General features: G+C 41.4%; 1 protein-coding gene across 1 annotated transcript; it reads left to right on the forward strand.

Moving 5' to 3' along the window:
* Nucleotides 1-11,484: 11,484 nt before the first annotated feature.
* On the forward strand, nt 11,485-14,128 carry T265_14375 (hypothetical protein; the record flags this gene model as incomplete). Its single annotated transcript, XM_009173380.1, has 2 exons — nt 11,485-11,649; nt 13,985-14,128. Coding segments are annotated over 2 exons (309 nt in total), but the record flags the coding sequence as incomplete, so codon positions are not given.
* Between the last annotated feature and the right edge of the window lie 3,971 nt (nt 14,129-18,099).

An 18,099-nucleotide genomic window follows, 5' to 3' on the forward strand; every position in this document is an offset into this window, starting at 1 on the left:
CTAATATGTTTTGTTGTATCTTGGGAATAAATCCCAAGGATTCTATGTTACGTACACCAAGTTAAATTTCACATTTAAGGGCCATCCATACTCTTGTCCGTTTCACCAAGAATGGGCAAGACAATTTACTTTCAAAGAAGTACATCCAGACTCTTCTCTGGTAGGTACCGTCGAAACATTCAAAAGGAGATTAAAACGGGACAAACTGATAATAGTGGACGCAGTTTCCAGTTGAGTTTATTACAAATGTTTCCAGCAATGGAGGATTTGGTTTTTACGAACTTGATGCTGGAGCATCAGAAACTTATGTCTACTACCTTCAGAACCTGTCCTCTGAGTCGAGAAAATAAATATTCACAGATAAAAACCAAAGATGAAAGCATTTCCAGTTGTCATATGTTGCTTTCTATTATTGTTTGGTCTCTGATTTAGTGATCTTTTTCCACTAATGATAAACCAAACTGGGTCATGATCATAAAAAGTGGTAGCTTTAGTGGACCATGTAAGGATTGTTAGAAACAACGTATGAATATGGATGTCAGGCTGACGACAAAGCCCGCTGCCATTGTAGAATCCTCCCATTTGATGGTGTGATCATCCGAAGAAATAGAGGGTGACTTTATCCCAGGATATGAAGCCAGGATAATACGTCACCTAACCCACTGGATTGATATCTCTCAGTCGTTGCAGCTAGTCTGAGACGGTGCATATTCCGAACCAACCCGTTTTTGAAAAATCCCGTAAGTCTACTAAGCTCTTTCCAAACTTTATTTAACACACGAAATGCAATTATTTACACACCATTTTAGTTTTGACGGGAGACCTACCTGCAACGCAGCTAAATTTCTTGTTTATGATGTTTATAAGCAACTGAGTTGGCACAATACCCGAGGTATTGCGATGCATTTTATAGACGCCGCTTGACATATAAAATCTTGTCTATCTTAGTGTGTTTTACACTTTATTTACACCGTTGCTATCTAGTTCATAAAACTTCCTTAGAGAGCTTCTTCTTAGGCAGTTTTATCTACGGGTGGATATATAGACTACCTCGCAATCGCTTGTTGAAAAATTCAGTGTTAGGGGAACGCTGGCTACAGTTCCTCGTAGTTCACCAAAGAAAAAATGAGGTTTATCTTCGTCAAACCTTCTGACACAATCTGAGGTTTCTTGCGATTCCTGATTGACGTTTCGTTGATCCTTCGCTTTTCGTCAAGTCTGAGAATGGCAAACAAATTTTGACTTACTTCACTACTTTCGCTTTACTGAACCGCCTTCCGTTATCACGCTGGAGCTCAGAGCACTTACGGTTTAATCAGTGCTACTTACGTTTCCAACATCCTCATATTGTTTTGCAATCGCTTTGGGTGTCAGAACGATATCAAGTAGTCACTTAGACTGTTTTCGGTGCTGGTGTAACGGTGGACACTACTGATGAGAGATTGCGAGTAGTATGTTTCCTCTCTTGAAAAGTGAGATCTTTTACGGAATTTGAGCAGTTGCTATGTAGAATTTGCTTGCATTTGAGTAGCAGTCAATGAATATCCAGGAAAGTTCAGGAAGACGCGTTCAGTGAGAAGATGGATGTTCAGTTTTGTAAACAAGATGCATATGAGAGTTCAGCTTCCCTGTCCAATAGTCTGCAAATGTTCAGTTGGTGTTTTCTAAGAAAACGCTTCCTCAGCGAAGGCCTTCTTCTTTTTACTGGTACACGATATGCAAGGAAGACCAGGTAAGACTGTGCTTTCTGAATGTTGAGATAACTACGTAAACAGATTTTGTTGTCTGAGGAACCTGAGCAGATTAAAGACGGACGCCTGGTGGTCAGCCGACGGTGTGACCTCGAGTTACCTAGGGTTTCACCATAATCCAGCATGCCTAGGAAAGATGGCCTGCTTTGTAGGAGAGCACGAATCAAATCTAGTCGTCAGTCGGCAACATCCCTCAGACTTACCCACTCTTCAGTTTGAGTCACACTGACCAGTAGGATACTTAACTCTGCTATCGTTTCAGTCCACCTTTTTCGTCCGAGCTAGGCGATGAAGATCAGTGGGAAAGAGTTGCCCAACGGAAATATGCAGTACTCAAAATGTTGATGGTAATGAACAGGATGGGTGAATTTAGGCTAAATTATCTTGCATAATTTCTGGATTTCCATTCGTCGTACACACCCACCGTTGAGGGAACTGGGCTGACAATGGCCTGTCAGATTATGACTACCAGTGAAATTCAAGTAGGAACTTAGGAGGTAAAAAAAAATACTTCAGCCACTCATGGTGTTCGAAAGTAGGAATAATCTATATTACGCTCTAGACGGCCTTTCAGTACTGCATTTGAATGTGCACACGAAATAATTGCTTGGAACATTCTGTCCATGTCCAAACAACCACTAATTAAGGTCTTTTTTTGTTTAAAAACAATATGCGCACTTGAAATAAAAGTGAAAAAAACAAAGCTAAGCGCTAGTTGAGAGGTGCACTCAGTAAAGACCAATCCTGCTAATGATTCCATTGTTGTGTTTGGGCCGTTGATTTTTAGTGTAAAGATTGAGATCTATTTACTAGCCTAAACGGCTACCAAAGAGAAACATGAGAATAGACTGAAATTAAGAAGTCACAATTGTAAAGCTTCTGCAAAGTAACATACGAATGTAGGCGGATTCAGGCTGAAGAATGTTATTCAGCGTATAATCCGGTAAATCGCAGATCTAATTTTGGATACTAGCAGTGTGAGCTCCAAATTTAGCTGGAAAACTTGGCGGGAAAAAGAAGACATTTCACCTGTCTGTCAAGACATGAGCTAGGGACGCCTATAAGTTTAAGCCCATCATTTTGCATACAAATTAGCCAAATCAAATTAAACACAGGGGATTCATGGGGGACTTCGTGCGCTTTGCATTGTCAACTCTGTGCTGGAGAAATATTGGGGAAACTGCAGTGAGTACCTTATATTTGCTGATTTGTTGCCAATGATGGTCTTACAGAAGACGGTTGGCGATATTTAGAACTTGCCCCACAAGAATGATGCATCGGGCCGTTACTACCTTTGTCAAACATTTAAAATTAACCCACGCCAAAAAGCCGAGAGGCACTTTAAAGCAGTTTCGTTTTTATTAGGAGCCATTAACAGGGTGAAGCTCATGATTCACCATGGAGATTTAAACTTTCAACCTTTTTGCTAATCTTTGAAGACCCGTAGCTCTATGCACCTATGGTTGCATACCCGTATCATAAGAAAGTAAGATGGACTTTCTGGGGTCCTAGTTTATTCATGCTCTGCACAATGAATCTAAACCAGAAGAATTATTGACTGCCAATAGAGTGTTTCTAGGGCATTATAACATCCTGATTGATATAGCCAATGAGGTCATGACGTCTGCTACTTAGAAGTAGAGCATGATAAATGTCCTGAGTTTGATAGGACAATAGCCAAACATAAATTATCGTGGTCGACAGTAATCTTGACATCAGTGTACAACTACATTCATTGTATCAGAAGTCTTATTCCCATTTTTCTGGGGTTTGCTGATGGGACCATTGTTAGAGAGGTTCCTTTGTCTGAGCGATCGAACTCAACCCATTTGTGCCTGTAGAGGCGTCGGTTTGTAAGGCTTATCAAATATCCAAGCTTGAAAGATCCTACAATTCTGGTGAATTTATCACCACTTTTTTATTAAAAGTGGCTTCCATTTATGTCTCACACGAGCTACGTGATTTCGTGGTATCGCTATTTATGGTACGATTATTAAATAGTGCCTTCGGTAAAATAAGGTGCAGAGCTCAGATTGACAGGTGTTTTTGGGGCATACACCACCTCATACTCAATACTACTGCGCTGAGTAAATGTCATGGGAATCCATTAGTAAAAGTCAAAAGTCGCTATATTGTGAGTCATGAAAAAGGTCTATCTGGTTGATTGTCTATATAACTGGACCTCGAATTTCTATGGTCGCATTGTTTCTTTATCTTTTCTCAGATTCTTCGGGTTCTTATTAAATTTCGAGCTTAATGAAGCCTGTGACCAGGACGCTAAATACATGTCAAAAGTCTCTAAGGAGGGATCAGTGATCCCGAATGCCAGGTAATGGGTTTGAAGGCCTCATTTTTACAATCTAAAATTTGTAATGTTTCTACATTTGCACTCACCTGATTATCAGATAACCATACCTACGAAAACCATGACGTATACGGAAAGCATACCTTAGAAAGGTGGTAGAACCGTACGAAGATGCTTTGTGAAGAAGAATCAATATGCATTATCCATCCATTATATGCAGTTGCAATGGTTCATTGCCTAAGTGAAACTGTGCAACTATGGTATGATGAGGATGCCCAACAGTTCATACTTGCTTCCACATGAACTTTTTTGTACAGTTCTCTATTCTAATCGATACGATTATTCTGACTTCTATACCAAGTGGCTGCTCAATGCATTCACTGGCCAGATCTCAGCTCTTGCTTACCAGTTCCTCAGCCCTGCTGTTTCTGGGTGTCAGTAATTCATGAACACTGATACTGGTAGATTGTTAAGTTGGAAATGGTTTGGAAAATTAAGATGATAGCTGCATACACTACCTTTATTGATGCTTTGAACTTTCCAGGCTCAAATAACCCACGGCTGTACGGGTGGCTTGGGTTTCAACAATGTGTATACGAAACTTCGGCTTTAGTTAGGAATGAGTGCGTCAAATAGCTTACGCCACATCCGATATAACGGCACAGGAAGTGCGAGTTCTAAGATGGATTTCCTACAGAACACAGATAGAGATCTTTGGTTGAGTCTGAATCTTAAAAGTAATACATTACAATCCATGCTGAACATTTATAAATCTGATCATAGGTATCCATTTTTACTTCAGCGTAGACTCCCTTAGCTACGTGGGAGGTTCGATTGGTGTCTATCTATTATTTGTGCTTCTAAGACGTGCACATTAGAATCTACAGAGGCATCCGGACTAGGCATAGTAAAAATATTTTGACCACCTGAAATCAGCAGACACTGGGAACAATCCCAGTGGTATCGAGCAAGATCACATATAGATTACCAGCACATGGTCGACACTGGGAAACTGGCTTTCACCTGGGAATTGGGTGGTTCAACATTAACTTTACCGATATTTTTCGAAAGAGCCTTATCATTTCCCCTCTGATTATACAGTGCCTGCTCAGAGGTTGAAGCCTTTCGCATTTGAACTCTACCTTGTCTTTGTAGGTTAGCCTCCTGTGTTCTGGTCTGAATAATTTTACCGTCGATGTTTTATTGGCATGAAGAAAGCTAGCTGTCCGCAACATGTCTGCGGCGTCGTAATGTGTAGGCCAGTAGCTGACATGCTGAAGGTATTGTTAGGATCAAACCTAACTTCAAATTTGCCTGTCAGGTATTCTCTACAATACCTCCAACTTACACAGAATACGTTATGAATAACATTATGTAATTTTTCATATCGAAATCCAGCAGTGCTCGGTATCAGTTACATACAAGATACGATAAATGTAGCTACCAGCATTGTTCCACGGCAAATTTGTTCAACTACAGGAAAGAATATGAGCAAACAATTAAAGGACAAATTACAGACACATACATCTTATAGGTCCATTAATATACCTATCCAGTTTTTGGGTGATTACTTCTATAGAAATAAGCGAAATTTCCATGCGACTTCGCCCTTGTGCGTTCTCAGGTAGCACTTGTTATTTTTCAAAGGAAACCGGGATTTCTAATCCACCTGAGCTACAATAATGAATGGACTTTGTTTTGCAGAAAGACAAAAGACTGGGTCGGGGTTTTGGGCTAATTAATAAAAACCTGCCTGCGAACCCCATCGATCCACGTGAAGCTACGAATATCTTATGGTAAAAACAACCCAACGCCAAACTGCTTGTTGGAGTTTGTGATTCAGGTTATGCCCTTGGCCTAAAAAATGAAATTATGTTTGTCGTCATTGTCAACTGTCGGGGAAGGCGCTCCGGGAGAAGAGTATAAATGTGCAAATACATCACAGATATATAGCTGTCTTAATCCATCTTCAATGGTGTTGGTGAAATTACTGCTTGGGTTCGTTTGCTTATGCGGCCTAACCAGGCTAAATGTATTGGGTGAGTATCCTTGTTTGAATTTCGCTGTTTATGTACAATGAATTGATCGTGACTTCATTCAGCTTCTACTTAATTTGAATACATAGAAGTGTACAAATCATCACTTATGTAACGTGTACCTTAACTGATAGGGATTTTAAAATGAGCACAAGTATGGATCATTTACAAGTTTTCTGCACCGGGGAAGCTAACGGTTTACGCACAACCCGCGACAGTTTTTACTGTGAATTCATCCAGATGCGAAATTAACGGTGCTGGACGGTGCCAGGGTTGTACACTGGTTGGGTTTTCAGCTTTATCAATCAAATCCCGAAGTGATATTCGTAGTGCGCAAGTAAATATCAAATTTGAAAAACCATTCCAGTCGATGTACACAGCGAACGGACCCAATAAATTCCACATCATAGGAGTCTCACTGAGATGGGGCTGAAGAGAATTCGTGTATGGCAGGGGTTCCTAGAGATCAGGAAACGCAGGGTAGCGCGTCCGTTTTCCTGAGTTCAAAACCCAAAGATTTGTTGAGATTTACGCTGGCAAAGGAGTGTATATTTGCAGGTTGTAACAACTATTGCATTCGCACTGTCACACATGCACTCACACTGCGCTTACCTGTGAAGAACGTTGCAGCAAGTAGGCCAAGTTCGAATGCGTATGTGTTGGGGAAGCAGTGAATCGGTAGTGCTGTTCGCCTGGATTTGTTTCTTACTCTGTGTCTTACTACAGATTGGCTCATGGTTGAAGCAAAAGTTTCACTACACAAAAGTGTCACTAGTTGACAAGGTTTGACGCCAGATGGGGATATTCGACAGGATTACTCGCATGACGAAGGATTGGCAGGACTTACGCCTCATGAAGATGTTCAGCGAGCAAATTTACAGGCTTGCACGTCACGAATAGGCTGAACTTTACCACGATGTGATAGTTTGTCTACCTCGACGACCCGTTGAGCTATACTGAGTGTGAATGGGCGACACTCGCAGAGTCTCTCATACCGGGTTGGTCAATGTTTAGCAGTCTCCTTGCCCTCTACGTCGGGGATTAGATTTGTGGTGACTTGTTCCTTAAAAACCGTGATATGTTCGCATTTCCTGCCAAATCCCGCTGTCTTGCTATCAGGTGTTTGAGCCATATGCTTTGGACATGTGGCTGGACATGTCCTGCCCGGGAATGGGCTTTCTGGCTGTACAGCCAACCCACGCACAACCATGCACATTCACATAAAATCGTGCAACATCAGCCGTCGCGTAGTGCCATCACCTTGGTGACCTTACTCTCTGTATACATCAGGGAGAATAAGCAAAATCCGGCCACTGCTGACAACTCCCCTCATTCTTTTTCACATAATTTTTCTTCCCCCTCTCCTTATCCTATTAATAACTCCTTCTTTTAGACCCAGTAGTTAGGTCTTTGTGCTCCTTTCGTTCTGAAGTTGTCTTTAAGCGGTATCTGCTCATCATCTGAAGTCGACATCCTCAGGCACCTCGAAATCAAGCTCCAAACCTCGACTCCCAATCTATCTGGCTGCAAAACAACCCAACGCCAAACTGCTTGTTGGAGTTTGTGATTCAGGTTATGCCCTTGGCCTAAAAAATGAAATTATGTTTGTCGTCATTGTCAACTGTCGGGGAAGGCGCTCCGGGAGAAGAGTATAAATGTGCAAATACATCACAGATATATAGCTGTCTTAATCCATCTTCAATGGTGTTGGTGAAATTACTGCTTGGGTTCGTTTGCTTATGCGGCCTAACCAGGCTAAATGTATTGGGTGAGTATCCTTGTTTGAATTTCGCTGTTTATGTACAATGAATTGATCGTGACTTCATTCAGCTTCTACTTAATTTGAATACATAGAAGTGTACAAATCATCACTTATGTAACGTGTACCTTAACTGATAGGGATTTTAAAATGAGCACAAGTATGGATCATTTACAAGTTTTCTGCACCGGGGAAGCTAACGGTTTACGCACAACCCGCGACAGTTTTTACTGTGAATTCATCCAGATGCGAAATTAACGGTGCTGGACGGTGCCAGGGTTGTACACTGGTTGGGTTTTCAGCTTTATCAATCAAATCCCGAAGTGATATTCGTAGTGCGCAAGTAAATATCAAATTTGAAAAACCATTCCAGTCGATGTACACAGCGAACGGACCCAATAAATTCCACATCATAGGAGTCTCACTGAGATGGGGCTGAAGAGAATTCGTGTATGGCAGGGGTTCCTAGAGATCAGGAAACGCAGGGTAGCGCGTCCGTTTTCCTGAGTTCAAAACCCAAAGATTTGTTGAGATTTACGCTGGCAAAGGAGTGTATATTTGCAGGTTGTAACAACTATTGCATTCGCACTGTCACACATGCACTCACACTGCGCTTACCTGTGAAGAACGTTGCAGCAAGTAGGCCAAGTTCGAATGCGTATGTGTTGGGGAAGCAGTGAATCGGTAGTGCTGTTCGCCTGGATTTGTTTCTTACTCTGTGTCTTACTACAGATTGGCTCATGGTTGAAGCAAAAGTTTCACTACACAAAAGTGTCACTAGTTGACAAGGTTTGACGCCAGATGGGGATATTCGACAGGATTACTCGCATGACGAAGGATTGGCAGGACTTACGCCTCATGAAGATGTTCAGCGAGCAAATTTACAGGCTTGCACGTCACGAATAGGCTGAACTTTACCACGATGTGATAGTTTGTCTACCTCGACGACCCGTTGAGCTATACTGAGTGTGAATGGGCGACACTCGCAGAGTCTCTCATACCGGGTTGGTCAATGTTTAGCAGTCTCCTTGCCCTCTACGTCGGGGATTAGATTTGTGGTGACTTGTTCCTTAAAAACCGTGATATGTTCGCATTTCCTGCCAAATCCCGCTGTCTTGCTATCAGGTGTTTGAGCCATATGCTTTGGACATGTGGCTGGACATGTCCTGCCCGGGAATGGGCTTTCTGGCTGTACAGCCAACCCACGCACAACCATGCACATTCACATAAAATCGTGCAACATCAGCCGTCGCGTAGTGCCATCACCTTGGTGACCTTACTCTCTGTATACATCAGGGAGAATAAGCAAAATCCGGCCACTGCTGACAACTCCCCTCATTCTTTTTCACATAATTTTTCTTCCCCCTCTCCTTATCCTATTAATAACTCCTTCTTTTAGACCCAGTAGTTAGGTCTTTGTGCTCCTTTCGTTCTGAAGTTGTCTTTAAGCGGTATCTGCTCATCATCTGAAGTCGACATCCTCAGGCACCTCGAAATCAAGCTCCAAACCTCGACTCCCAATCTATCTGGCTGCAATGAATGTCCGCACTCTGAAGCAAGCAGGACAAAAAGCTTCCCTTGCTCTCAAACCGGACTCGTTTGGCATTGACGTTTGCTGTGTATCAGAAATAAAAATTCAAGATTAAATCACAGTGGTTGAGCTGACCGCCCCATCACTCTCCACTCGCTTCCGGCTACGCAACTCTGGATATCCACAGGCTACTGCGGCAGGATGCATGGTGGTTGGTATCTTCTCAAGTTGCCGGGTGGAAGGATTCTTGCTTGACTGGATACTCGTTGATAGTCGCCTCTATGTAGTTCGCCTGGCAGCGTCTGTGAAGGAGTATAATCAGGGAGAGGTTGATCAATGCCTGTTTGTTGTGTCTGCTTACACCTCAAATGAATATACCTCTGACTCCATCAAGAAGAAGTTATACGACGGCATGAATGCCCTGTCGTCGCAAGTCAAAAGATCAGATATCGCTGTAGTCGCTGGTGAGTTAAATGTACAAGTGGACAGGCTTAGCCCATCTGAGACTCAATAAGATCCATCAACAGTTTTCTCCCTGTGTTTATATCCGCCTGGCAGAATTCAGTAGACTCCATCTCAGTTGCAAGGTACAACTGGGACAAACAGGCTCACAGTGATTTATGGAAAGCACATCAGGGAGAGGGGGTCCAACAAGTGACTCGACTTCGTACTGACAGTTCGTCCACCCCGGATTCGCAGTTGTCTGCATTGCCCTAGAACCGAATGTTGTGTCTTGTACTACTATTTCATTTGCTGGTACACCTTTTAAACGTTTTCATGTTAAATTTTAAGGATTCGAAGATCCACTTTCGGTGGACTGTGACAAACGGAGTACCTTCTTATCATTTCTCAACTGCGAATGGTGCTTTTGTTTAAAAAACTTCACGTTTTTAACATGTGGTGACACCATTACTCGCTTGGAATCATCGTCTAAGATCTATTATTATATATCTTCTTATATAATGCTGCGTAACCTACTGGCATAATTGATCGGTTAAACACTGAACATACCACAATGCCCACAATTTCAATGTACCAATAGCAACACTCATAGTATTGCACAGTTAATGAATTCGCTCCTTTAGAATGGGTTTTCCGACTTGCACACTATGTTACCGTCAGTTCTTAGCGGCTATGGGATTCCCATGCACATCACCCTAGGTTGTAAGGCTCATGCCAGTCTTGACAACTATTCTTATAAGTCCACATCAAACGATGAAAGCAGTGGCTGGACTCAGTCCTTCCAATAAGTGCTCACTAATAGTGAAAATCATTGTCTATTCCCAAGTTTGAACCCTGACATCGGATGCTCAAGGCACGGAGTATTACTCAGTGCCAGTTCACAGTTCATTGATGAATAAAATTCGCCCCAGTGCCTCTCATCAATAACAGTAAATTGTAATTAATTGGATTCGCCATATCTACAAGTATCTCCGTACATTAAAACTGCTGGCCGATTTAAAATGAGAAATCGATTAATTTTTCTGAAGTGGATTTTGGCGCCATAACAGAAGTTACTTCTCCTTAACTAATGAGAATAATGGATAGACGTCTCTGGTCAGTGTAGATTCGGACGGTTAAAGAGCTGATAGAAGATACCGTGTAGGATTTTCTCACCAATAACATTGGATAGGGGATGCTCTGCCGAGTCAGTGCCAAGCCACCTCCTCAACGTACATCGACTATCGCGCCTCGCCTAAAGGATAGTCCCATCGATTAGTGATGACATATCTCAAAAAGCGTTTACTCGGTTTGAGTCCACTCAATGCTTTTAAAACTCAACAAAAAACGTCAGCTGCTAGCCATAAAGACAAATGGGTCAATTACTATTTAACTGGTATCATTTGAGTGCAAAAATCCTATGCAGCGGACAGTGAATGAAAAGTGCTGTTTGATTTTGTTTTCATTATACAGGTCAAAAGATGAAGGCAGTGAAGTCTCAGGTAAGATTCAAGTTGATCTCTAATTACTCTGCGCTTTGCCCGCAGAGTAGATCCTTTTTGGCCAAGAATTTTCTTCTTCGTTATATACGTTGTAATCAGCAATTCATATGGAATATAGAAAATTCAGGATCCGATTTCCTGATGTATTTCTCATTCTAGGATGAAATTACGAAAGCGGTCGCTAACAATAAGAACAAGCTGATTGTCCTCTTCTTCCATACCAGCGGATACGCACCATTTGATGAACTCGGGGCGAAACTTGCAAAATTAGAGGCGCAGGACAATGGTGTTGTGTTTCTTGACATAGATGTCACTGCGCACACGGTGAGCAAGCGTGTTTTCAGTGTCATTCGTATGAGTTTTAGTGACCGGAAATGAATATCCGCATCATCAATGTTTTTGATTCGTGTGGGTTTAACCGGGAATTAATCAGCCCAAAGTAGCGGTAAAAAGAAATAATCCTCATACCGATGGGCAAGTCTCAATGATAAGTACCAAATTTTTAAACAGGGCCTTGTATGGTGAAAGGAGCAGTTTTCCAAGTTGGAAAACCATCTAATACGTTCCCAACGGCCAGCGCTATACTTTCAGTTCAAACAGTGAATTTCGGAAACTTAACTGACCCCTGAGACTCAAATTTTACCAAAGCGACTTGACATCCTTTGCAAAATCGATCCATGATAATGTTATATTCCATGCTCACGGGTCTGTTCCTCCCCGGTTAAAAACCGTCGAAAGGCACTTCAGTCTTCGTGAGGTCTTAGGGATTAGAATTCATAATGGACAGAAGTTGTCGGTCCAAAGTCAGTGGCACGATCCACTGATGGTCCAAGTTTTAAAATCAATCAGAATAAAGAACGGTTTTATTCCGCTGAATTGCAGTGACGGCTGAAGACGACTTTGACCTAGTGTACTCCAACTAGTGCAAAATCAAACCGTTTTCTAGCTTTAAGCAATATACAACATAGACTGTCTTGTTTCACCTGGAACAATTCGGATTTCGCACTCCATTCCGTTCCCGGAGTTACGGAATGTTAAATCTGAACAACTCAATACCTAGTTGTGATAGTGTATCGTTGAACAGACTTGTGTTTAACATGCCAACAAATTAAGCAGGCCACGTACCTAAGACATATCTTAGTTGAGATGCATGTCAAAAGACAGGGAAGATCAGTCTAAAGACGGATGTCAACTGAGATTTATGGAATCTTCTTTGTTCTAATGATTACCTCAATTATATTCCGACATATCACGGCTTGAGCTGAATGTATTATTCAGATAACTTACCGGTGCAAGCCAGCCAGTGCGTTCATATCGGATCAAGATGGTAATCCAAGCCCCGATGATAGCCCTCCGTTCTGCATATCCCAGATTTGTTATGCAAATTGTGGCTTTCTAAACTGGTGAACTCACAGTAAACGTATTACCTCACAGTGCGCTGCTCCACCCTTAAGTATACCAGTCCGGTTGAAATTTCGATGCTTCTTGGATTGCACGCTAGTTGTTCACACTTCTCAAGGCGTAACCAGATAATCTCTCCGTAACATTGCATTACTGCTTTTCACACCTTTAGTCTACTTTAACCAGTATTTTTTTTCAAAGTTAGTCCAGGATTCATGATAACTGTGAATTGTAGATTGGTGATCTATACCGTTTTTTTGGCGCAACAATATAAACTGATAAAAAATGCTAATGGGGAGTTGGGCTTACCGGTCGGTGCATTGGCAAAAGCATGTACATAGAGACGAGCTGCTTGCACCGAGACAAATAGAAACGACGTTCCAGCTCGTGGCGTCATTTAAGCTCGGAGTAAAATAATAGGCATTTTAAGCCATTAGCCGGCTTCATATATGGATCGGATCTTTGTCTCGAAACGCCAGTTATTCACAAGGGTTGATTGTTTGAATCTCCAAGCACTAATAACACCTTCATCACCTCGGAATCAAGATAGGAATGCAACGCATTTGAATTACTGTTCAAATTTTTCATACAAGGTGACTAAATTGTGTATATCAAATCCAGGTTTAAGGGTTAGAACACCAGCCTAAGAGCAAGATGTTGCTAAATGGCACAAGAAATAAGGACGTGATGTGAACTTTGCCTCTGATGGACTGAAGCGCTAGGTTTCGTCCAAATGCCGGTTAATTACACTGTCAACAGTACTACGGGCAATTCCTGATGAGACTGAAAGACTCCTGCCCTCCTTCAATACCTAGCTCTACAGGACTAAACTTCTCTATGAAAAACTTCATAACACACGAAGTGACAGCATAATGAGGATTCAAAATTTGGCAGGAGTGGTATTCGTAGCTGATGAAGAACAGTTGAGAAAGTTAACTATACTGGCAAACTCGTTTGGTGACATGTAGATACAATAAATCACTTAACTGCCGGACGAATAGACATATTAGACCAGCAATTTATTTGAACGGGAGGCGTTGCTAAACTAATAAACGGGGATTGAATTTTATGGGTACATATTTATCTAAACAGTGATGTATGTATTTTGTGCTCGAAACAAGTGGCTAAATTCTGTTATTTTGGGTGTTCACCTTGGCTTCTCGGTGCTACAATGGACGTACAATTGGTCATAAAGATTCTTCTATCATGATCGTTTCATAAAACCTGCCGCAATTTTCCCTACTATCGAAAACCACAGAAATTGATGTATGAATACAACGTTGCCTCAAACCCTACCTTTATTTTTCTGAAAAACGGAGAACAAGTTCACAAATACGAGGATATGGAGGAGGCGACCATCATTGATTTGGTGAACAAGCACAAAGAAGGAACGCAAAAGCAGGGTGAGTTTTCTTTACACACAAGAGATCCATAAACCTTCGCATTCCGTGACTTATCCCGTGGTGTATTTCACATGAGAATGAAAGCCGTGAAACAGTGTGCTGCACTTTGTTAGATTATCATAACGTCACTAGTCACTGATCAAAGCCAGCGTTCGATCATGGTTTAAGAGGTTCAACTAGAAAGACTGACCTTGTCAAATGAAGTTATCCGTTCCCAATAGCTGATATGATCGCTAGGCATGTAGCACTAGTGTGAGGGGCTATATCACCTACGGTTTTCCCGATGAGTTCACATGACGTTTCGATGAGTGGAAAAGCATGAGTCCAATGTTTCATGGCAATAATTCCCATGGTAATGGTATACAGACCAAGAATAGTCTGCAGAGACTTGGAAAGCTGACTTCGATACACGTGATACGTACTTCTCGTGTAAAAAAGATTGATACTTGTTTTTGCTTGGTTTTTATAGTTCAACTAAATCCACAATGATTTGATCGCCCGGTCTGATTATTAGGAGAGAACCGGTGGGTTTTATAAAGGTGATATAGGAAGCTTGTAACATATGCTAAGTGTTTGCAACGAAGTAAATTTTGGAACATTGGACAGGATTTTGCACTGTTTACTTAGCTTTTTTGATTGCTAGAATTGCTAGAATGGATGTGGAGGATTGATATGCATAATTGTGTTGCTGTATGGTTGTTTATTTTAAACTGACCATCATTGTCTTTAGATGACGTTTCCCGTAGTACTGTATGACTCTTTTTGGCGCGGAGCAGTAGATGAGTTGAAAAATCTGAGCACGTGAGAATAAGCGAGTGCTTATCCCTGGTAGAATGGTTAGGATATCACGTCACAACTGTGGGCTTCATTCCTAGCGCCTGGATGTGATAATGAATGTGTGGTTGAGATGGTCTCTATGGCATTTGGTTGTCCAGGATAAACGTGATGCGGAAAGGTGTGTCGAAAAACTTCGTTGCAATGTATTTCTTTCTATGTAGACTTTTAATTCTAAAAGTTGACGGCCACTGGATGCACAAACTGAGTAGCTGCTTGACAGAGTTTGGCATTCACGAGGATGCGGCTAAGAAAAATCAAAATTCCAATGTATCTTAAAAGGAAGATGCAGAGGCTAGCTACTGAAAACGGGAAGTCTCGAAATTCGGTCATAACGATGAATCGACTGAGAAGCCTTATCCAATAAACACAGGAGTAAACGTCTAAACGTGGAACCAGATAACCTGCAAAAATGAACAAACATTTAGAGGAATAGTCATTTTAAGGCACATCCGTTCTATAGTATTTCTCGGAGAGTAAAAGGAAACACTGTCATGTGGGTATACATACGTAACCTTAAAATTTATCTTCTTTACAAACTGAGTAGCTGCTTGACAGAGTTTGGCATTCACGAGGATGCGGCTAAGAAAAATCAAAATTCCAATGTATCTTAAAAGGAAGATGCAGAGGCTAGCTACTGAAAACGGGAAGTCTCGAAATTCGGTCATAACGATGAATCGACTGAGAAGCCTTATCCAATAAACACAGGAGTAAACGTCTAAACGTGGAACCAGATAACCTGCAAAAATGAACAAACATTTAGAGGAATAGTCATTTTAAGGCACATCCGTTCTATAGTATTTCTCGGAGAGTAAAAGGAAACACTGTCATGTGGGTATACATACGTAACCTAAAAATTATATCTTCTTTAGGACCCAAGAACAACGTTCCCAAAGACGAACAAAAACCTACCAATAAACCAGGTACCATAACTTTTTTCCTGGAGAAAGATTTTCTAATCAAATCCCATTTTTCCTACATATTACCGTTCCTTCATTCCAAAGCAGCAGATTTCCGAACCCATGAAAACTTTTCACGCAACTGATTTTATGAACCCCGATAAACATTTTGACCTCAAAATGGGAAAATTTGTTGTACATCATCTAAAATCCATACAACTTCATTCATTTTGCTACTGAACAAGAGTGACAGTAAACAGGCAAAAAGTACCTAAAATTTCGAGGTTTTTGTCATTCCAAGGCGTGTCTGTTTGACATTATTTCTCGAACAGTAAAGGAGAACACGTGGCCTTTATAATCATAACTTTTCTTTTAGCGCCCAAGAACGAGGCGTCTAAAGACGAACGCAAACCTATCAATACACAAGGTACCGTTAGTTTTTCCTCTAGAAACAGCTCTAAGTCAAATTCCATGCTTCCTACATATTACCGTTACCTCGTTCCCAAGCAGTAGGTTTTCGAACCCATGAAAACATTTCACGCAGTTAATTTTATGACGTGCCTTAACAACTTTAACTTCAAACTGGTAAATAAGTTATTGTACACCACTTTAAATTTATTCACTTTGGTTCATTTCTCTCCAAATCTGAGGATACCGAACAAGGATGAGAGTCGTGTGGGGCCACCCCGTTTTGAAGAACCTACTAAAAGAGGCTGAAGTTACCCATTGCAATGGAATGAAATGTCCCAGTTAGTGGTCGTATGTAATGTCTGTAAGCCTCAATTAGTGGAAAAGGAAAATATCAGCATTCAAAAGAGTGTTGCTTTTGTACTTTCTGATGAAGTTCATATACTTGACTGGGTCATATTATAATCTTTCGTGAACAAACGTACAAAATGTTTTTCCACTCTGAATTCTTAGCATAATACTTGGCTTTGTTTGGTGTTGTAAGTGGCCCCAACTCCCCAATAAATTCTTCCTGTGTCAAAAGAGTCAGAGTCCCTGTCTGAAACCATGTTGTTGTTTATATTATGATCTAAAACGTCTGGATGGCCGGTAGGAGGTCAGCTTTCAATAGAGGAGTTAGAACATAGTGTGAACACAAGTTTGGGGATCCGCGTGGTTACATTTGGAGTCTTTACGATTTTTCATTTTAAGTTTGAGTCAATTTGTGCCACATAAAGGCACCATTCCTTGAAATCGTTTAAATGAGGTAAAGGTCTGACTACCGATCGGCCGAATTCTGTCAAAAGGCGATCATTGCTTCATCTGTTTGTAAGACAAACTTGGTCCACTGGGAATTTCGAGTGCGAACCACGTTTTTCCAAAGCTAGACGAAGAAATTCGAAATTCCTGCATCACATGTTATCAAGCACTCTCCTTAGCAACAACGAAAAATGTGTAGGGATTTTGTGTATGCCTTCGAACAATAACAATAAATAACCTTGTTGAGTTACGGACCGGCATATTTCGTCAACTCAGGGCCAGCGAACATGATGTTTAGAGGATGATGGAACAGGCAGCCAGCACTCTTGTGGAAGTTCTGCGGACGCAGTTCTAATTAACGAGTGCACATTCACGTCTGAAGACTAAGGTTAATTACACTTGTGTTACTGTTCTGGAGCACTTAACCTGAAACCCAAGCTCAAAGAATTCTGCAGCCTCTACGACGAAACGGAGCTGAGTTGAGTAACAGTTGGCAAAATCGAGGAAGTGACAGAATCAAAAGTTGTTTGGACAAGCCCATAGGTGGGAAACGGTGAGGGTGGCATAATCACAAGGGCTGGTCCAACCAGGCTAACTCAGTAATCAGCCCAATCTACCTTAGTGGTAACCTTTACATCCCCCAACTCAAAGTGATAATTTAGCTCCTCGGAAGGCTGGATATAACACCCGGATTTTTTCGCTTTCCGTGGAAGAGCTAAGTATTCCTTTCTCAGCCTGAGATGTCATGGCGAAAGTGGTGAAAATGGTGAAAATGTGACATTCCGGGAATTGCCAAATAGTTTTCGCGATCAACTGGTGTGCCATGAGTATATCACGTTAAACTGGAGATATTGGGTTTGGAATCGCTCAAAATAAATGGATTGAACACTACAAATTATTTACTTCTCGAGGAATTTTCATTACTTGGCAGAACTCTAACGCTGCAGCCCACTTGTATTGGATGCAAACGCTAACTAGTTATTCCCACAGTAAAATCTATTAAACGGAATATCAGCAACCAATCTGTGCTG

The sequence above is a fragment of the Opisthorchis viverrini genome, assembly GCF_000715545.1.
Source record: "Opisthorchis viverrini unplaced genomic scaffold opera_v5_183, whole genome shotgun sequence".
Classification (NCBI taxonomy): Eukaryota; Metazoa; Platyhelminthes; class Trematoda; order Opisthorchiida; family Opisthorchiidae; genus Opisthorchis; species Opisthorchis viverrini.